Source organism: Cavia porcellus, unplaced genomic scaffold, assembly GCF_034190915.1.
Source record: "Cavia porcellus strain 051 isolate PalLab524CR breed Dunkin Hartley unplaced genomic scaffold, mCavPor4.1 scaffold_19, whole genome shotgun sequence".
Lineage (NCBI taxonomy): Eukaryota > Metazoa > Chordata > Mammalia > Rodentia > Caviidae > Cavia > Cavia porcellus.
In genome coordinates, this window is record NW_026947502.1 from 6172261 (window position 1) to 6193436 (window position 21176).

General features: G+C 43.5%; 1 protein-coding gene across 1 annotated transcript; it reads left to right on the plus strand.

Moving 5' to 3' along the window:
• Positions 1-1162: 1162 nt before the first annotated feature.
• On the plus strand, positions 1163-16985 carry Ube2b (ubiquitin conjugating enzyme E2 B). Its single transcript, XM_005001264.4, has 6 exons — positions 1163-1565; positions 3868-3948; positions 7001-7026; positions 11351-11440; positions 14182-14270; positions 15669-16985. Exons 1-6 carry the CDS (start codon positions 1522-1524, stop codon positions 15795-15797), a joined length of 459 nt encoding a protein of 152 aa, XP_005001321.1. The 5' UTR covers positions 1163-1521; the 3' UTR covers positions 15798-16985.
• The last annotated feature ends 4191 nt before the right edge of the window (positions 16986-21176 follow it).

Genomic DNA, 21176 nt, shown 5'->3' on the forward strand with positions numbered 1-21176 from the left:
AAATCAGCAAGGGGCACCTTGGGTCCTTTGGATCCTTTGCACCTTTCTGGCTATGTAGAAATCCTGAAATAACATCTCAGGCTAGATGCATCACGCCCACCCAGTCTGCAGGCTGCCCCCCCCCATCTGAGTCATTTTTGTAGGTTTCTGTGACAACCAGCCACCCAATGACACGCGCTGAAGCTCACATTTCTTAGGATACCCTATGTTAGGTAAAGCCTCGGACTCCGACCCAATCTTCAAATGAAACAACGCCTGTAAAGTAAGTCAGATCTCCATTATTCTGTGAAGTCTTCATACAAAGTATTTGTACATCATTTTTTTATTTCTACCCAACTTCCAACCCGGGAAACCCCGCTATGGTGCAAAAAGAGATGATTTGGTGGCCCTAAGGAAGCCTTTCAGGGGCATTTACTTTGTGTAGGCCTCAGGATTCAGCGCTGTGAGAGTTATGTGTCCTCCCTGTGCCCTGTACCAGAATTTTGATAGGCCACGCAACCAACCAGAAAAGAACTCTTAATTATTTTTGGTTCCTTTTTTTTTTTTTTTTTTTTGCAGCCTGGGTGTCAAACCCAGGACGGATACAAAGCTGCCTGCAAACTGATGGTGATCTTCCCGCCTCAGCCTCCCCAATGCTGGGGTATCAGGCACCAGCCCTGGCCCTATTTTTAATTTTCTGAGACAAGGCTGAGAGGCAGGAGGAGCATTCAGTTGTCCAGGCCATGCCTGGATTTGTGATCTTCCTGCCTCGGCCTCCCAGAGCGCTAGAAAGACAGACGCACGCCATCATGCTGGCGAATCAGCCCCGTTTTAAGGCCCATCGGGACAGACGATCCCTTGCAGAGTGTCCCTGTAGCCAGGCCAGACAGAGCGAGGTGTAATCTTTAGAGCGGATCTCCCCGACTCTCAGGCCCACGGGCTGAGCCCGCGTCCTAGGCCGGGCTGAAACGCGGACCCAGGCGGCGCGCTCACGTGACCCGTTCCAGTAGCGTCACAGGGACACGTGGTTCTAGAGACTTCGCCCCCTCCCCCCAGGGGTGGATTGTTGACAACGCCGCCCGCGGCCACGTGACCTGACGTCACTCCCCACCCCCTCCCCCTGAAATCTCTGGCCCCGGATGCGTCTCCTTGCCTCCTTCGGGGAACTTAAATCAGTGGCGGGGGTGGGGTGAGACAGAGTAGCGTCTGGGTCCCCGCGTCCCCGAGTCCAGGGCGTCTCTGGCGGGCAGGAAGAACGCCTAAGCTATCGTTCCGAGCGGGAAACCGGTCCGGCCCAGCCCAGGTCCCGCCCCGCCGCCCACGGGCCCGCCAGCGCGCCCGACCCGCACCCCCTATCACGCGTGGTACGGGCGGAGGGCGGAGGGATCTGCCGGCGGCGGAGGGAGACGTCACTGCGGGTTGTTTGTCAGTCTCGGCGGCGGAGGCGGCGGCGACTCGCAGTGATTCGGCCGCGGCGCCGGGGGGCGGGGGGGCTGCGCGGGACTCCTTTCTTTCAGACTGACCGCGGGGCAGCTGGGGAGCATGTCGACCCCGGCGCGGAGGAGACTCATGCGGGATTTCAAGCGGTAAGGGCCTTACCCTCCGCCCGGACAACGCTCTTCCGAGAGCCGCGGGGCTGCAGGCGGGGACCCCACACACCTGCCCCCGGTGCCCCACGGGGGTCGACGGAAGCCCAAAGCCAGCCGCGGCTCTCACGCCATCCGTGTTGGTCGTCACTCCGCTAGCGCAGGAATGTCGACACTGCCTCCCCTATCTTCTCCCAAAAAAGTAAAGTGCTGGTGATCGGCGGGCCTGGCGTCCCCGCTGCCACCTAGGCCGGGTGCCCGTCTCCTCCAAGCCTCAGACCTCATCCTCCCTCTCCTGCACCCTGCGGACGCCTCTTCTCTGCTCCGTGAAAGCGGGCTCCTGCCGGCGCTGGGGCTGCACCAGTCAGCTTTGTTCCGAGGCCCCCCGATCGGCTTCTCTGGAACAGGGTTGAGGCAGTCTCCCACCACCCCGCACCCCGCGCCCCGTCCTCCTGCAGTGCGTGTGGGGGCCGCCGCGCGAGACCCCGAGGTGGTTAACACAGCCGCGAAACCCGACTCTGCCCGGCTCGCCCAGAGGGACCTTGAGAGCTGGTCTGGGGATCTGGGCTTCGGGCTGGCCGTCCTGGCTGCCAGTCCCTTCTGGAACTCGTCTCTGGGTGGTGAAGAAAGCGCTATCTATAGCCTCCACGGTCTGGAAAAGTGCCTGTCCTCGGATGGGCGCTAATCCGTTCCTCCCCAGGCCTCCTTTTGTAAAATAGGGTGTTAGGTGTGGGGGTTGTAAGGAGGAAGTGACTTTGCTTTCTGATTACCTTTTGTTGAATACTTTTAGGTAAAGAAACAGAACTAAGGAGAAATTTAGCGTTGCAGTTTCCTCTGTGTTTTTCTTAAGTTTCTGATTTTTTTTTTTTTTCTCCCTCGCCCTGGGGATACCTACTCTGATTGAGAAAAATATATGATACAAAAACAGATTTGCCGCTCAGGAAGTAACCTCTCACCCTCGGCATTGTAAAGCCGTTAAGTGAGGCATTTGGAGGCCTTTGTTTTGGGCCTTGACCAACTTTCTGTTTAATTCATTTGTAACTTTTTAACGACTTCAGGAGGCTGTCAAGCAGTACTTCCTCCAAGGCTTCCATTCCTAGCACCTGATGTGCTTGAATGTGTCCTAAAAAGAACCTTTTCATATGGACTAAAATGAGTATGTTCGTGTGTATATATAGTGTGGAACTTTTGTTTTTAATTGAGATGACCGTATGGAGGATGTTCTACTTAGTGTAAATTTTTTATTTCCTGTCTTGAAAACAGAGCCGATCTGAGTTGCCATGATTGAAATGGGAAAACCCTTTTCCAGTTTATGTCCGTTGTTCCTCTTTGTTCATTTTGCAATTCTGTGTTTAATTCTGAGTGAAACATGGCACCTGTCGCAGTTTTCCAAGGGTTTGCAGGTTACAAGAATTTGGCTGTGACGACTGCCAAAATTTTCGTATTGGCTCTCCTGGTGATAGTTCAGAGCCTGTGAAACAGACTGCTGGATAATCCAGCTGAAGCTTCCCATCACTTTAAAAAGCCAGGAGTAGGGTGAGGGTATTAACTCAGTGGCTCAGCACCTACCTGGCAAGCGCAAGGTCCTGAGTTCGATTCCTTGGAACTAGCCAAAAAAAAAAAAAAAAAAAAAAGCCAGGAGAATAAGTAAAACTTTGGCCAAAAACTTTAACTAATTGGATTTTTTTAGTCACTTGTTTTGCTTGTGCTCTTTCTTTCTGCAATATACTGCACAAATAGCTGTGGTTAGTACACAGTTTTTGCTTGTTTAGAGCAAGAAAATTGATGGTGCTTTAAAAATACCGTGCCATTGAGATTTTAAAGTTTTTTGGGTTCAGGAAGGTAGTTTGTGTTATCAATTCTGGAACAGGTTATATATTAGTCTTGCAACTTGAAGTGAGAGGATCACCAAACCCTTTGGCTCTGCAGATGCTTTGGAGGGATATTTAATAAGTGTATATTTAATAAGTGTATGTAAATCATGTGATTCCTGCCAGCTCAGTAGCAGGAGGAGGAAATAAATTTAGTGTCTCAAGGGTAGATGGTACAGAGTTCACAGGTGTTCTGTTTGGCCTCCCTAGTAACCTTAGTGTTTGAGTTTGAAAGTTATAGTCCTGAGCCAGGCACAGTGGCACACTGCTGTGATTCCAGCACTTAGATGCTGAGGCAGGAGGATCCCGGTGAGTTCAAGGCCAGTGTACTCTACATAGTGACTTCAAAGCCAGTCTAAACTATGTAGGGAGACCTTGTCTCAAAAAATAAATAAATAAAAGAAATGAAAATTACCACTCTGGATTTCTAGATTGCAAGAGGACCCACCGGTGGGTGTCAGTGGTGCACCATCTGAAAACAACATCATGCAGTGGAATGCAGTTATATTTGGGTGAGTTGATTTAACTATGTAATAGGTGTGTGTTAAAGAAAAGTGAATGTAGCCAGATGTAATGATTGGTACCTGGGAGGCCGAGGCAAGAGAGAAACTCCGCCTAAGCAAGACCCTATGGAAAAATGTATAAGGGTGGGGAATGGAGGTACAGAGTCCTGGGGTGTGGCTCAGCAGCAAGGCACCTGCCTGGCCAGTGCCAGATGATTTCCAGTAAACATCCCCTCCTCAGAACAAAGAGAAACAACTATCTAAGAGGAGACTAGTGAAATGAGAATCTTTTTCTTTTTTTTTTTTTTCTTAATGAGAACCTTAAGGACTAAAATTACAAAAACTTTTTCTTTTGAGTTGCCAGGGATCAAACCCAGATCCTTACACGTGCTGGGCAAGTGCTTTATTCCTGAGCTACATCCTTACCCCACAGTACATGTCTTAGTAAGAATTTGGGGGCTGGGTGTAGTGTTGCATAGCTATAATTTCTGCACTCAGGCTGAGGCAAGAGGATCATCAAGAGTTGGAGGCCAGTCTGGGCTACTTAGTGAATTCAAGGCCAACTTGAATTCTGTAACAAGACCTGTCTCAAACTCTCTCCCTTTAAAAAAAAAAAAATTGGAGCTGTTACAATTTATTTGCTCTGTGAAGTTACTGTCTAATTTTTTGTTCTGAGACAGTGTTTTGCTGTGTCACCTAGGCTGGTCTTGAACTCGTTGCTAAAGTGACCCTCACACCTTAGTCTCCCAAACAGTAGCTGGGGCTGCATACACCCCACCACACCTAACTTTATTTGAAATGAGGGATTCACTTTTGCCCGTTCTGGTCTTGAACCCTAGGTTCAAGGGGTCCTTCTGCTCAGCCTCCTAAATATCTGGGATTAGAGATATATCTGCACCCAGTTATCTGTGATTTTAGAACAACTTCGGATGACTTATAAAAGTTACTATTTGATACTGCATGGAATTGAATAAGAAAAGACAGTTACCTTGTAGAAAATGTACCGTGTGTATGTTCTATGCTTATTCTGTAAGAGCTATTAAAAGGCTGGGAACTAGAAATACAGCTTTCATCAGGGCAAGACTAAAGGAAAAAGTTTCACAGCCTAGTATAAAATAACTGAATGGAACCATCAAAGATGCAGCCTTATTTTTGTGGGGGTTTCGGTATCCTTTTGCATGATGCTGGGGGAGGGGGCGTGTAAGCCCAGAGCCTTGTTCATGCTAAGGCAAGCACTCTACTAGTAAACTACATCCCCAGACCACATACATGCTTTGTGATTTAAAATTTGTGTCATCTTTTCCCCTTGTATTTGGTCTGTTTTTCATTCATTCTTAAAATTAGGGTTTTGTACTCAAATGTGAGCAGAAATATTGTCAAACAAAACCCTTAAATTGTCATGAGCCTGTAATCCGAGCACTGAGGTACAAGGATTATATGAGGCCACTGTGAACCACAAAGCAAAAGTTTGTCTCCAAAGACCAGAAACCAAATCAAAAGCTACTCAGAAATGAGTGAAGTTCAGTCTCTTGCAGAGTAAAATGGTTCTGTTGCATTCCATTTGGCTGTAACATTGTTTCTTTGAGACCTTGAATGTACCTGCAAGTAATAAATACACATTGCTGCTTAAGAAAGATTAAATTTGAATATGGAGACAAGAAAAAGATTTAAACATATTTGGCCTTCTGGGTGGCATAGGCTACAAGCAGCCAGAGAAGAGTGCTCAAAGCAGCACACTTTGGTGCTTGGTTTGTTTTTATTGTTTTTTGGAGACAAGATCTTTCCAAGTAGTTTAGGCTGCTTTAAATCCACTGTGTAACCTAGGCTGACTGAACTTTCTGACTCAGTCTCTCATGTGCTGGGATTATAGTTGTGTAACCATCAAACCCAGCCACAAAGCAAGACATTTTGATTTGGTGTGATGGTTATCTTAAGGGGTATTGATTTCCATCTTATTGTTGTAAAACAAAGATTGCTTTTTCACTTAAGAACACATAATATTGGCCCGGGATTTAGCTCAGCAGCACAGCACCTGCCTGGCAAGCACAAGGTCATGAGTTTGATCCCAGGTACCAAAAAAATAAAAAAAAGAATATACATAACAGCCAGAGCTTGGGGACCAGCCCAGGTTACAGAGGGAGCTCAAGGCCAGCATGAACTGCATAGCAAGACCTTATCTCAAAAAAACAAAGTACGCATACCTGCTGGGTGTGGTGACAGACATGACCCAGCACTCAGACGCTGACGTGGGACAGTTACACTTTGAGGGCAGGCTGGGTGACAATGACTTTCCAAGGAGTGTTCCTCAGTGCAGAAGGCTCTGGGTTTACTTTGTAGGGCCAACAACAACAAAGACACCAGTAAGTATTTCTATATATTTACAGCTGGGCATCATAGCGCACACCTGTAATTCCAGCTACTTGGTAAGCTGAGGCAGGAGGACTGAAGGTGGCAGGAGGACTAAAGGTGTGGGCCAACCTGTGTTGTTTAGTGAGGCTGTCTCAAAACTGAAAGATTTTTAAAAAGACATGGAAATGTAGCACAGTGATAGAGTAGTTAATCTACATGCAAAAGGCCCAGGGTTTGAGTCTCATTACCCTTAAGAAAAAAAAAAAGACGAGTATTTACAAAGTGACCCATATGTGGGAGCTGAAGTCCATGTTTTCTTTTCCTGAGCTTGGGTCTCTTTTTCAGCTTGGCCTTTACCTCTGTGAGCAAGGCTTGAACTCACACCCTCCTCTCAGGTTGGAGTGCTGGGGTCGTAGGCATGTGCCACCTCACCCCAAGTCCTGCATTCTTTCTGTGCTACAGTCAGGGAGAAATGATTTGGTTTTGTAAAATCTCCCCAAAAAGAAGAGTCAGGAATGAAAGTTACTCTTTATGATTCCATGTGTGAAAACCCAAGACTAAGATGTTATTGAAATACGTCTCTTAAAATTCCACACATCATCAGAATGATCCCCTCTTTTTTCTTTGTTGGATTTTTATCATTTCCATTCTTGAAAATCATGAAAAAAAGCAAACTAAAACTTCTTTTAATCAGAAATCTTCTTGCTTTCAGACCAGAAGGGACACCATTTGAAGATGGTAAGTCATTCTTAACTGTTTTCTGTAGTATTATAGGAGACTCTGAATCCAACAGGTTTACTGGAAGTCATTTCTGTTAATAAACCAAGTTAAAGGCAAACAAAGCCCCTGAGAACTGGCGTTTATAGGCGTCCCACATCAACTCCCAGCCCCTTATGTGTACTTTGATACTCACCTCTAGAACTAAAGCGCAGCCAGTGTTGAGAGTACTTTGTGTACATGGGCCCGTCAGCTGGCATGGTAAAGATGCCTGTGAGGTAAACAGCAAGAGAGGAATAGTGCTTTTTTAAAATTTTGTATCTGTATTGTTGAGCTATAATTTTTCTTAAACATATAACTGCCAGTACCTTTAAATACCGCAGTCGTGTAACATCCATAAGCATTCTGCATAGCCTTTTTCTGTCTCAAGGTGAATGTTTTCACCAGAAGCCAGTAAAAAGAGTAGTTCTAATACATATTTAAAATTGAGTTTATTGAATGGATTTCAGCTAAGTGGTTGTATTTTCCCTAATTAATTGTACCATGAATTAAAAGCAACTTTGGTGTAATTATCAACATGACTTCAGAATTAGTCCATCAAGAATACTTGTGCAGAATTCTGACAGCAGAGCTGTTTGTAAGGAGAGATTAGCTGAGTTGCCTGGTGGGAGTGGATATATCTGGAGTCTGGAATATTACGTACCTGTTTAAAAAAATTAAGGTAGAGCTGGATGGAGGCCTGAGTAGACTGGAAATTGTTGCACAGTGATGTAGCATCTCATGTTTACCAGGTCTGTGTGTGTGTGTGTGTGTGTGTGTGTGTGTGTGTGTGTGTGTGTATGAAAGGGTTATGTACCACCCTGCTATCAGGGATTATTTCTGGGTGGGGATCACCAATTAAAGGAGCCAGTTAAGGTTTTAACTTTTTTTTATTACCAGTATATCATGAATTCTCAGATGTCCATAAACCCCTTGGGGTCTGAGTCCCTTTCTGTGGACCCCGGGGATCCACATTGTCTCTATACCTAGGCTTCTGTAGCCATTTACGTAGATGGTACAGTTGCAGTAGTGACTAAGGGTGCACCAAGCAGTTTAGCATCTTAGAGCAAATCACTTCAGTGGCACCATACTGTACTAGTACTAACCATCGTACTCTGCATTTTAAAAGTACCCATTTTACTTCTAAAATGCTTGTTGAAATTATTCAATTCTGACCTTTCGTTATGCCATATTATCTTCTAATATATTCTATGTGGAACAGTGGGAATTACAAGTTAAGGCACATTGTTTGCACTCCAAAGCATGATAGTTGCCTGGCAAAAAAGTGTTTCTTCACTTGAGCCGTGACTTGAGTGAGCTGAGCTTTTCGTGGAATGCCTTTTAACTGAGAGAGAGGCTGGGGCTCGGGCTCCGTGCTGGTGCACTGGCCTGCCCTTCGGGAGGCCCGTGGTTCGATCCTCTGCATCACGAGAGACTGACAGGCAGGACTGCTGTTATCCGGGTTTGCAGGTACGGCAGGTGTATTCTCAGAAGGAGCCTAGGTGGGCTGTTAGCTTAAGGAAAGGAAAGGAACATACTTGTCACTGATAACAAAAATCTCTGATGCTATCAGTAGGTGGTATTACCTATTGTGATTTTTTTTTTATAGCGCATAATGTGGAAGCTCTGTATAAGTTGAAGGAGCTCGCGTTTTCCAGATGACTAATCCATGTGTCACAGAATTGTGATGGTTACGGTTTGTGAGGCTGTGGCTGGGGATGTCCCTTGGAGGTAGTGCAGTGTGTATGAGCATGCCTCAGGCTGTGGCTTCAGTCTCCTGCACCTTGAAACAACAAAAGTTTGATGCAAAGTAAAACATTTTATTTGTATCCAAAAGTTTGCTGATAAGATTTCATATTCTACATTGCAATAAGCATTTAAAACTAATGTTAAGTGTCTACCCTTACCTAAACAGCAATGAAAATACGCCCTTTTTTCAATTACGTATTTGCACGGGGAAGACTTTCTTCACATCCTGTACTTAACTGAAGCAGCACTATAGCACATTGAGTGCAAAAACAGATGAGTGAATACAGCTGCCTTCCGTGAAATCAGTTTTTAAAATTTGATTTATTTTTTGAGACAGGGTCTCACAGTGTAGTGCATCCTGGCCTTGAACTCAAGTTACATACCCCAGGCTGGCCTCACACTAATGGTGAGCCTCCTGCCTCAGCCTTGAAAGTGCTGGGATGACAGGTGTACACCACCACACCTGGAGAAAACAGTCATTAAAGAGAATTGTAAAAACATAAGATGATACTGTCTTTGTCGCAAATATTTTGTTAAATGTTATTGAATTAATATTTTAAGTTTTTTTTTTTTTTTTTTTTAAATCCGTACCAGGGATCGAACTCACGACCGCCTGCTTGCAAGGCAGGAGCTTATGCTGCTAAGCTAAATCCCAGCCCTACTTTAAGGTTTACTAAGTTACAGTTTCTAATACAAATATCAATAATCAGTAGTTTGCTGGAGATAGCCTTTACTGACTCAGAAGCTAACTTTTAAATTTCACAAATTTTTCAAGCTTTTTTTGTTTTTTGTTTTTTCTGGTGTGTGGAATCAAACTCAGGACCTTGCGCTTGTCAGGGAGGTGCTGTACTGCTGTATCCTAGCCTCTCAAGGTTATTGAAGAGCCATTACTTGAAAGTTAAATGTTCCCCAATCAGAGTGATACAACTAAAATCTCATCACATTCTAATTATTTTCCTGCACTGTACTGTGTTTACAATGCTCTTGAAGTTCTGTTTCTTGCATTTCGGTGGTTGTAGGGATTGAACCAGGGCCTTCACACTAAATGACACCTTCAGCCACTTTGTGTTTTGAGAGTCTTGCTGAATTGTCTGGGCTGTCTCAAACTTGTGACGCTCCTCCTGACTCCCTTAGTCTTCCACAGTGTGGGAGTGACAGGCGTTCGCCACCACCCCCAGCTCAGTGAATTCTGTCCTGGTAACGTGGGATTTAAGTATGAAAGGGTCTGAGGTCACAAGACTTAATGAGAGCCGTTTCATATTTGTTTTGCTTGAAATTTTATATTTTAATAGCTATTAGTTTTTGTAATTAAAAAGGTTAAAATTAAATTTTAAAAACAAAAGATCTGGGAACATAGCTCAATGGGCGACCATCTGTTTCACATGCATGATGAGGGGCCTTGGTTGATCCCCAGCACCATAAATAAATAAAAGATTAGGCATAAGGTTTAACTCATTAATTAACTTGTATTTATTGATGTATATACAAGTATGAAACAGGGTTTGCCTTTGGTTTGCTGTTATTTTTGGACTACCTAATCCCACATTTCCAGACTAAAAAAGTAGAAGTTGTATTCCAAGTAAATGACCAGTGAGGACACAGTGTAAAATATTTTACCAAATTAAGCCTCTGAGTAGATTAAAGTCAGAAGCTTAGAATTTAAAGAAAGGATTTGTTTGTTTTCAAGATGCTAACCCAGAATCTGCATGTACCAGGCATGTGTACTACCACTGAGCTACATCCCCAGCCTGGGTGTGTGGGTGAAACAGGGAAAGAACCTTGGAGAAGCATCGGGAATGGTTTCATGTTTTGTTGACTTCATTAGTGGTTCCATCTTCTAGAGTATCTCAGGTTGTAGTTGGAGATATTGGTGTAGATAATACGCACAAAAGAAGTTTAGAAAGACATTTATTAGTGGCTATTTCTTGGAAATAGAATTGGAACTAAAAAAGTCTTTTATACCTGAACATGTTGGCTTATTACATAATTTTTTACATAATATTTGAAACGTCTGTGCCTTTTTGACCATTCAATACTGATTTAAACTGAGCAAACTAAGTACCATAGTGGCCAGTAGCTAATAATTGGCAGTTACACTAAAGATGACTAATTCTTGTATTCACGTGAAGAGATTGGTTTGGGAGCCAGGAGTCATCTGTGTTAGAATTCATTCCTAATCTGCGTTTCTTGCCAGGTGGTATAGTCAGTCCCTATGTAAAGCCTGCAGCATCCGCCTTCCAGACTGTGACAAACTATTTGTAGTTCTTTAAGTATGTTTTAGATCTTGGTAGCCAGGGCCCGGATGCCTTCCAAAAATACCGCAGTTAGCACTCCCACCAGCAGCACATGGGGTGCTTGTTCCCCGAGTATTCGCCTGTGCTGCCTGCTCCATCTCACAGAAACAGAAGGGGATCAGTCTGTGTTTTGTATGCTGAATCAGTTTGCAGTCAGACTTTTGTGTGGTAGTTTAGATACTGTACAGGATGAAGAACTGATGATGAAATGTAAAAGGCATGTTTGTTTTTGCAATAATTATTTTGGTTTGTTTTCTGTCTAGGTACTTTCAAACTAGTAATAGAATTTTCTGAAGAATATCCAAATAAACCACCAACTGTTAGGTTTTTATCCAAAATGTTTCACCCAAATGGTAAGTACCAATGTATTGTCCATCCCAAGGGCTGAGGGGTGGTTTCTGTCTTAAGGAAAGGTCTGTTGTCTGTGTGAGAACTGCTAGGGGTTGAACCCGCTCTTTGTGCAAGCCAGGCGGATGTTCTGCTACTAGGCAAGAGCTGCATGCCCAGCCCATTTCCCTCCTTTCAGGTCTGGTCACTTCAGGAGCCTCTTGTATCAGGGTTTCCCCTGTGAGGTGGGGCTGTAACTGAATAACCTCTGAGTTGAATGTAGTGTGTAACGTATCGTAGCGCATGCCTATAATGCCCGCTTCTTGGTAGGATTGCAGGTTCACCCCAGCCTGGGTAACTTTTTTGGGACTGGGATTGAACTCACAACCTCATGCTTGCCTTGCAGGTGCTTAGGGTGCTGAGCTAAATCCCTGGCCCACAGAGCCCTTCCTTACAGAAACAAAAAGGGTTAGGGATATAGAGAGCAAAGGCTCTGCTTTCAGTCCCGCCCTGCCAGAGACTAACATTTCTTTATATAAAATGAGAATCGTGTTGGATGTCCAAAGTTTTTGTTGTGGTTGTGAACATGTTGAGAGGGGTTGTTTGTTTTTCTGATTGAACTGAGGGCAGAGCCCTGCATGGCAGCCCTGCATCGTTTTTCATGGCCCTCAGCATTTTAGTTCTTTGCACAGGTTTGCTATGATCCATTTCACTTCTGTCCAACTGTGTCTTGGTGGTTTTTGGTTGTTTGCTCTTTTCCTTCAGTACTGGAGATTGAACCCAAAGCCTTAACAATGGGCTATGTATGCAGCCCTTTTTAATTTTTTTTTTTTCTTTTTCTTTTTTATCAGTACCAGGGATCAAACTCATAACCACACACTTGCAAGGCAGGCGCTTATGCAGCTGAGCTAAATCCCCAGCCCCAGCCCTTTTTAAATTTGAGATAGGGTCTCATTAAGTGCCAGGTTTATCTCAGACTTGTATGCTGGAATTACAGGCAGTGCCATCAGGCCTGGCCATTGTTTGCAATTTTAAACAGCACTGGGGCTGGGGATTTAGCTCAGTGGCATAAGCACCTGCCTTGCAAGCAGGCAGTCGTGAGTTCGATCCCTGGTACCGATAAAAAAACAAAACAAACCCAAAAAACACAAAGTTTAAACAGCACTGAATTCTTCCTTTTAAGTGCTCCCCCCCCCCACCCCAAACAGTGCTCTACCACTAAGCTATCCCAGCTTCCCTTTTTCTTTTCTTTTTTTTTGGGGGGGGGGTGGGAATCAAACTCACAACCTTGTGTTTGAAAGACACTAAACTCCACTGAGCTAAACCCCTGGCCCAAGCCTCCCGTTCTTGAAAACCAGTCCTTCAGATACCATTGGTTAATTGTTTTTGTTTGTTTGTTTTTGAGACAAGGTCTCATTATTTGTAACTCCAGCACCCTCAGAAGCCGAGGCAGGAGGATTTCAGGTCTGAGGCCAGTCTGGGTAAATTAGCAAGATGATGTATCAAAATATAAAAATGGGCCAGAGCTGTATCTTCCTGTGAAGGCTTTGAGTTTAACCCACAGTATTACAAAAATAAAACAGAAAGGAATGCAGCCATTGAAAAAACAAACCATAAAATACAAGGAAGGTTAAAAAAAATGAGGTCATTCATAATCCTGTTAAACAGATCTATTTACATTTTGATGTTTACTGTTAACAAATGTTTTGTGATTTATATAAACTTTAGGTGAAAATATTCATAGATAATCTTTCAAAATACAGAATTATTGAATATAGTTTAAAACTTTTAAAGGTAATGTACTGTATCTTCCTTCCTTATTAAAAGGTACATATGATATTTGGTGCTGATGCTGGTAATGGTTATATGAACATTGGTTTAAAAGTGGCAGAGTCTTGCATAGCTCATGCTGGCCTGAAACTCATAATCAGCTTGACTCAGCCCCCAGATACTTACTTATGCGAGCCAGGACTGGAACCTAGGGCTCTGTGCTGCCAGGCAACACAGAGCCACACTGAACCCCACCACTAGCCCCAGATGAGCCATCAGGTCTTTTGCCAGTCCTGTCATTTCGTGGACTACAGGGAGTTGCCTGTCTTTGACTATTGTGAACATTCTATAAATAAGTCTTTGTACAAGTTCATGATTACTTCCTTAGTTTCTAGGAGTGGACTCAGTATTTCTAAGTTTCTCAAGAGCTTTAAGACCTTAGAAATGCAGTATCGAGCCCAGGGCCTCAGGTCTGTCAAGCAGGTGAAACACAGAATTTCAATAGATTGCTTCCTGGTGTGTGTTGAAAAAAAATAATCTAACCTCTTCCTGATGATAAGATACAAAATCAGGGGCTTGCTTCACTTTTGAAGACAGGTTTTCATGTGAGTCAAAAGGATTTAATGGCTTAGAAGGCTGGGAATGTAACTCTGAAGACCTTGAGTTCACTGACCAGTACTGCAAAAAACAGAGCAGAGAGTTTAGTTGTTTCCTAATATCTAAAACTATAATCCCAGCACTTATGAGGCTGAGGCAAGAGGATTATGAGTTTGAGACTTCCCTGGGCAACTTAGCAAAACAAAAAAGCCTAAGGGCCAGGGATACAGGTCGGCACACAGCACCTTCTTGGCAAGTGTAAGACTGTGAGTTTGAGTTTCGGAACCAAAAGAAAAAGCCCCAACAACTTCTGACTGGGCCAAGCATTCAGTTTACATTAAAGACTTTTCTTAACTGTTAGGTATGACAGTTACCTGTAACAAATTTATTGTCTCTACAGTGTATGCTGATGGTAGCATATGTTTAGATATCCTTCAGAATCGATGGAGTCCAACATATGATGTATCTTCTATCTTAACATCAATTCAGGTGAGTGTGTTACAGTGTGTCATCATTTTTCATGGTTCTTTGAGAGACAGCAGCTCCCTTAGGACCAGTCTAAGAACCAAGCAAGCAAGCTAATAGGCTCATTTTCCAGCACCCAAGTGGCGATTGGAGTGCTCAAAGATGATGGTTTTTAGTCAGCTGGTTTGATTTTGTGTCACTTGACCATGAGTTCAGTCCTTGGTCTGTTTTTTGATCCTTTGTGAATTACACGTTCTCACAGGTCAAGCTTGAGCCCTTGTAGTGTAGCCAGAGGTTGTGGAGAAGATACTCTGCAGAAGAGGTAAAGATGATTGTTGGGAAATCCAAAGGGACCTTAAGAAACTGCTAAGTACAGAGATGCTTTGAAGTTGCTTTCCTGTCTAAGTATTTCTGTTTTTAAATAAACGCAGAGCGTAACTATTTGGCAGAGTATGTCAGAGTTGACCTTAAATAACAGTTAAATAACAGGGATACATCTTGGTTTCTGACCTGTTTTAATTAAAAGGTTTTTTTATTAGACATCATTAATTCTTGTCATCTTAGAACCTTCTTATTTCTTTCCCTCACTGCTGTTAAATGTATGTTTTATCAAAGGAAACAAGATTCACCCCCAACTTACTATTAGGCATTTGCAAAGTGATCACAAGAATACAATCTAAGCCTGGGGATGAGGTAGGAACACTTGATTTTTTAAAGACAGGGTCTTACTTTGTAGTTGATTCTGGCCCTGAACTCACTATGTAGTCCAGGCCAGCCTGAACTCATGGCAGTCTTCCTGTCTCAGTCTCCTGGGATTCCAGGCATGTGCCACCACACCTGGCTATCACAGAATGTTACTAAGGTGTTTACTGGTGTATCTTAACTAAAGTAAGTTATTTCCTACTTAGTGAGAACATATCTGTATGCTAAAGAGAATGTTGTTTTATTTATTTGGAGAGGGTTCTGGGGATTGAAACCAGGGCCTTCACACTGAGCTGCGGCATCCCCCGGGTCTCAGGGTCTCAGTAATTCACTATAAATTGCCCAGGCTTTAGGGCCGGGGATATAACTGTGGCACAGTACCTGCCTGGCGAGTGCAAGGTCCTGAGTTTCATTCCCAGTAACAAGCAAACAACAAAAAAATCGCCCAGGCTAGGGTCGAGCTTGGCCATCCTCCAGCCCCGGCCTTCCAGAGTTTTATTCTTTTCTGATATTAGGCAAGTGTCAAAGACTTGTTTTAGAAGCCTAAGTTCTTTGGCTGCAGGAAACCTCTTAGCCATTTCCAACAATGTTTAGACCTTAAATTAAATGACATACAAACCTTTAAAATTTAGTTTGTTGTTTATGAAGTTTTTCTGTACTGCTTATCTGAGCCCTGCTGGTAAAAATCACTCTGCAGATCTGTTTTTCCTTTTCTTCTAGTCTCTGCTGGATGAACCAAATCCAAACAGTCCAGCCAATAGCCAGGCAGCACAGCTTTATCAGGAAAACAAGCGAGAATATGAGAAGAGAGTATCAGCCATTGTGGAACAGAGCTGGAACGATTCATAATAGACACCTGGTCTGTTCATCTTTCTCTTCATCGTTGTGTATAATTTACCTCTCAGTAGAAAGGCTAACAAATTTTAAGTGCCACAGGTTTTAAGGATTCTGGAAAAAAAAGAAAAAAGAAAAAAAAGTCCTTCATTTAGAACCTACAAAAGCTTGTGTATCCTGATTAATGTACTTTTTATTGCATGGTGTGAACTAAGTTATTGCTGCATAAATTTGTAATATATCCTGTTTGTATTTTTTTCCAAGTGTATAATGTTGGTGTGGAGTTTTCATGACAGAATATACACATTTTGTAAATCTGTACTTTTTTCAAATATTGAATGCCTTATTTTTGAATTCTTTAGATTTTTAAATTGGAGAAAAGCACTTAAAAGTTTTTTATATATGAATATTACATGTAAAGCTGTTAAAATACATAACTTCAGTGCAAGAGACTTTGTCACTTATTTCCTTATCTGTGTGGAAGGGGTTAATAAGTCTCTAGCTCTCCATCAATTGATAGTATCATTTTCAGTTTCCAAAAAACTTGTTTCTATTTTATCAAGAAAGTCCCCAAATTTGATTCTCACTACCTGTTATCTCCAACTTTATTTGAATGTACCTCTGTTAGTCTTGGTTGAGTAATTACAGACATGACTGGTTTGATTGTGTCTAGCTCTGTACTTAGGCCACTTGTGAACACTTTCTTTGTGCATTACTGTTTAACTGTACCTTCTGCAGTTTCACATTGGGCCCTTTACCACAAGCAGAGAACTGATGCAACTTATTCTGCTGCTTAGTAGCATTTCAATAGGCTTTTGGTTAAAGAAGAAGGTAAAACCATAAACGTTTACCAAAAATTCATGCCCCAGCATTAGCAAAGAATCGGTTGCATTGGTTTGATAAAGGCAGATATATTTGGAAGGAATCTTGGTGTAATTTTAAATATTTGAAAACTACATTTTAATGCAATTACATATCTGTTTATTTTGAAAAAACAACTGTTTTAACACCAGGGCCTGCTGAGTTGCTTTCTCTTGTGGAGATTTTTTTTTTTTTAATCTCCTTAAGTTGTATGAGTTGTACTGCATCTTAGTTTACTGGATAAATTTAAAACCAGTATTGTAGAAAGCTAATACAAGCTATCTTATGCCTTCAAATAGTATAGCAAATGGAAAATATACAAGTAAATTCTGTTGAACCACCTGTGTAGTCTTTATAGTGGTTAAAGCAGCTACTTTAGTAGCCAAGAGTTTCTTGTCATCTCTGTATCAGCCTCATATAGAAATAAGTGAACAGGTTCTTTCTATTAGAGGACGGGTTACAGGGTGGCAGTGTTTACAATTTGAATTCCTCACACAGGAATGGGACATGCTGGCGTTTCCCTGTGAGTTACTACTTGGCAGATATGGGCATTCACTCACTGGAATCATGGCCAAAACCAGAAGGTGCTTGGCTCACAAAGTACAGAAATACACTCCAGTGACTCCTGGATCAAATAGTTACTGTGAGGGTCTGCACCTTGCTTCCTTGAATGCTGTCTGCTGTCTGGGTAGATCTTCCACCCATTTTTAAATTCATATCTTACCTCTCTCTGCCCCATACCCCGTACTGAGAATTGAACTTGACCTCGTGCTTGCCAGGCAGGTGTTGTGCCACTGCACTTTAATCTTGTCTCCTTGCGCTATATTAAGTGGGCCGTTTTGAGTGCTAACAAAATTACAGAAGTTAACACCTCATAGTGCCTAAAAGAATCTCATACTTTACTGGCACGGTGGCACATACTTGTCATCTTAGCACTCAGGAGGCTGAGGCAAGAGGATTGTTCCAAGTTTGAGGCCAGCCTAAAACTACACAGCAAGACCCTGTCTCAAACTGTCCCCCACAAAAAACAATCTCATGTTTGTCCACGTGTATGCCTTTTGGAGAAATTCTTAGGAAGGATCCCTCTCAGCAATTTTTGTTTTTTTCCTTCATCTTTAGAACAAATCCCAGTTACTTTGTTTCAGTATCAGATGTGAAGCTTCAGTTTATAAGGCTATACAGAAAATGTTTATTTTTACATTCTATGTAAATTTTATAAATTATGGCAAGAAGCTAAAACTAAGATACTTAGATAAAATTTTGTATGGCTGGATTCACGTTACAAGTTCAATGTATCTGATAAAATTTCATAGTAACAATACTAGTCTAGAACAATTTGCACAAGGCTCTATTCTAAGCACTTTAACATAAATTCTGCTTTAGACACAGTTTATAAGGATAGGTACTGTTACATTACAGATGAGAAAATCGGTTTCAGAGGTAAAGTGATTTGCTCAGGGGCAACGAGCTAGGAAATGGTAGCGTGAGATTTGAACCTAGTCTGATCTTTTAACCGTAACTGTCCTCTCCCTTAAATTTACTTTTGATATGCTACTAAACTTTAAATATTCATCTTAACTTATGGAAAGTTTCAGTTCCTGTAGTTGAACACCAGCATTGTATCTATGCACTTGCAAAGCCCACCTGGATTAATACTGAAAGGAGACCGTGAGTGGGCCGGGCCATGGAGGGGGCTGGAGTGTGTTCCACAGCTTGAGTCACAGCACTGCCTCCTCCCTGCAGGCTTTCATGCTTGCCAGGGCTGGACTGATCCAAAGAAGCTGTGGCGCCAGGAGGAAAAATAGCTACAGAGAACCTGAGTAAATCCATGTCCAGGAGACCAGAGGCTTGAGGCACAACTAACAAGATAATGTGAAGGAGGAACTGGCCCTGCTGGATGGGTCCAATTTGGCCTTTAAACCTCTGGGTCAGACAGGAGCAGGGGAGGCTCGGGCTACAGTGGGAAGAGGCTAGGCTGCACCACAGCGAAATTGATGGTACGGATCCTAGCTCCGGGACCTGAGCAGTAGAGGAGACCCTTGCTCAGCTGCAGCAGGAGACTGGAAGGGAATGAAGCAGCTCAGAGCTCTGTACTGTGTAGGTAAGAAAACAGAAGAATGGCTCAGAAAAAAACCACCCTTTTCTTTCCCCAATATAAACAAGTTGGGTTTGCGTATAGGACTACCTTTCAATCTCTGATGAACTGTGACTTAACAATAAAACACATTTCCGCCCTTCTCTGAAATACCCCAAAGCCTGCAGGAGAACCCTACACCCCACAACCCCAGCCACCCCAACAGATCAGTCCCATTAATACAAATAACGCTTAGAACTGTTGCAAATTACACAGGCGGAAGGAAGGTAGTTGCGAAAAAAGCTATTAGAGGTGAATGAAATAGCTGGGTGAGGTGACGCGTGCCTGTAACCCCAGCACTCGGGAGCCGGAAGCAGGAGGGTCACTACAAATTCAAGGCCAACCCAAAGTACCAAAACCCTGGCTCAGAAAAGGAACAGGTAAATGAAAGATTATGTCATGATGGTTGCCCTGTTCATTTCCATCTTGTCGGGGGTGAGGGGGAATAGCTGTTCCCTAATAGGGGAATGTTCAGTTTTAGTGTTTAACAGCAAAGACTAAACTCCAGTCTGAAAGGATTTCTTTCTCCATCCTTTGAACAAAGAAGAAATAACGTGTGCCATTCTTCAGTAAGTTCTCCCCACCATTGCTATACCCTTTTAAAATAATTGTCATGAGGTCTTAATGTTTCTTCCGTTCATAGGATGGACTGAGGGCTTTTTTAGTTGGGCCGAAGAGGTGAATGAGCTGTGTGCCTTTATACAGCCAGTGTGTTTGGAGGGTTCAGGGATGTAGCACAGTGGCACAACCCCTGTCCGTGAGCACAGGGTCCTGAGTGATTGCTGGTACCCCTGTTCCCCTCCCCAAAAAAACTTACTGGGGTACAACTGTCCACATGGTTCAATTCCTGAATACCTGAAATCAAGAACCCTGGAAGGGCCAGCTGTGTGGCTCACATCTGTAATCCCTTCTCTAAGGCTGGGGGAGAGGATGGCATGTTCCAGCCCAGCCTGGGCAGCAGAGCAAGACTGTCTTACAAAGAACCCTGGAAGGACTTGGGCCCAGGCCCCTCTGGCATACAAAGGTTCAGGCCTGATGAGATTTGCACAGGAAGTGACTCTGAGGATTAGAGCGTGGCCACTTGGAGCTTCCTGTCACTGATTTCTGGATTGACGTGACCAATATGCACAAAGTACACTGCTGGCATAAACCAAATAATGATGAGAGAAAGGATGACCGTAGTTCTTGCCCCCATGCAAGTCCAATGATTGTGGGTGTAGCAGCTTGGTCATAGTGTGCCCACTTTAGCATGCACAAGGCCCTGGGTTTGATCCCCAGCTACGCAGGTACACGCAACCAAGGTGCTGTGTAGTCGCTGGGAGAAAGCTAGCTTATCTTTCCTGGCAGACGTCCTGAAGGTGCTACTGGGCTGGAACTTGTATAAAGGGAATCAGAGCCTCTCAAACTAAAGCCTTTAGTGACTGACTGGAATGTGGAAGTGTTTACTACTACCAAGATGAGAACACAGAAGCATGTAAGGCACACCTCTTGAAAGCAAACGGCCGTGGATGGTGACACACACCTGTAATCCCAGCACTTGGGTGACTGAGGCAGGAGGATTGCTTGAGTTAAGGGGCAGCCTGCGCTACATACAAAGCAAGACTCTGTCTCAAAATTTTAAAAAGTAGGGGCTGGGGATTTAGCTCAGCGGCATAAGCGCCTGCCTTGCAAGCAGGCAGTCGTGAGTTCAATCTCTGGTACCGATAAAAATGAAAAAGAAAAAAAAAATGGGGCTGGGGATTTAGCTCAGCAGCAGAAGTGCATACTTTGCAAGGAGGCAGTGGTGAGTTCAATCCCTGGTACTGATAAAAACGAAAAAGAATAAAAAAAAAATTTAAAAAGTAAAAAGCAATCAAAGAATTGATTTAAGACTGCTGCTGCTTTTAAGCCCCGAGGATAAACTTACTTTCTTCCCTCCCCAGTTTCAAACAATATCTTTGGTTTTGGTTTGGGTATTTTGGTGTTGGCAGTTGAACTCAGGACCTAATGCTCGCCAGTAGGCACTGCACTGCTAAGCCATGTCCCTGGCCCCCCATGCAAGCTCCTTTACCAAGAATGCACAGTTCCCCAGCTCAGGTGCCTCGCAGAACTTCTGAAGAAAAGGATGCCAGCGTGTGCAGCTCTTTGGCCTCCCTGTGAAATCACAGAACACAGTTGGGAATGTTCCAGCTCAGGGTCGGTGCTACTAAGTTCAAACAATGATCTAGAAGCTGTTTCCCTACAACCTCAGCTCAAATTTAAGGGCTAATTTCCTCTTCCTTTGGGAAAACCTGCCTTTGTTTGGCTTGACAACCATACTCGGCAAAGACTCGAGAGGATTCCAGAGATTTCACTACAGGCTGGAAAGAGTACTCCAAAGAAAAGCTAAGTGCTGACCTGGATGTGTCTGCTCGTAGGAG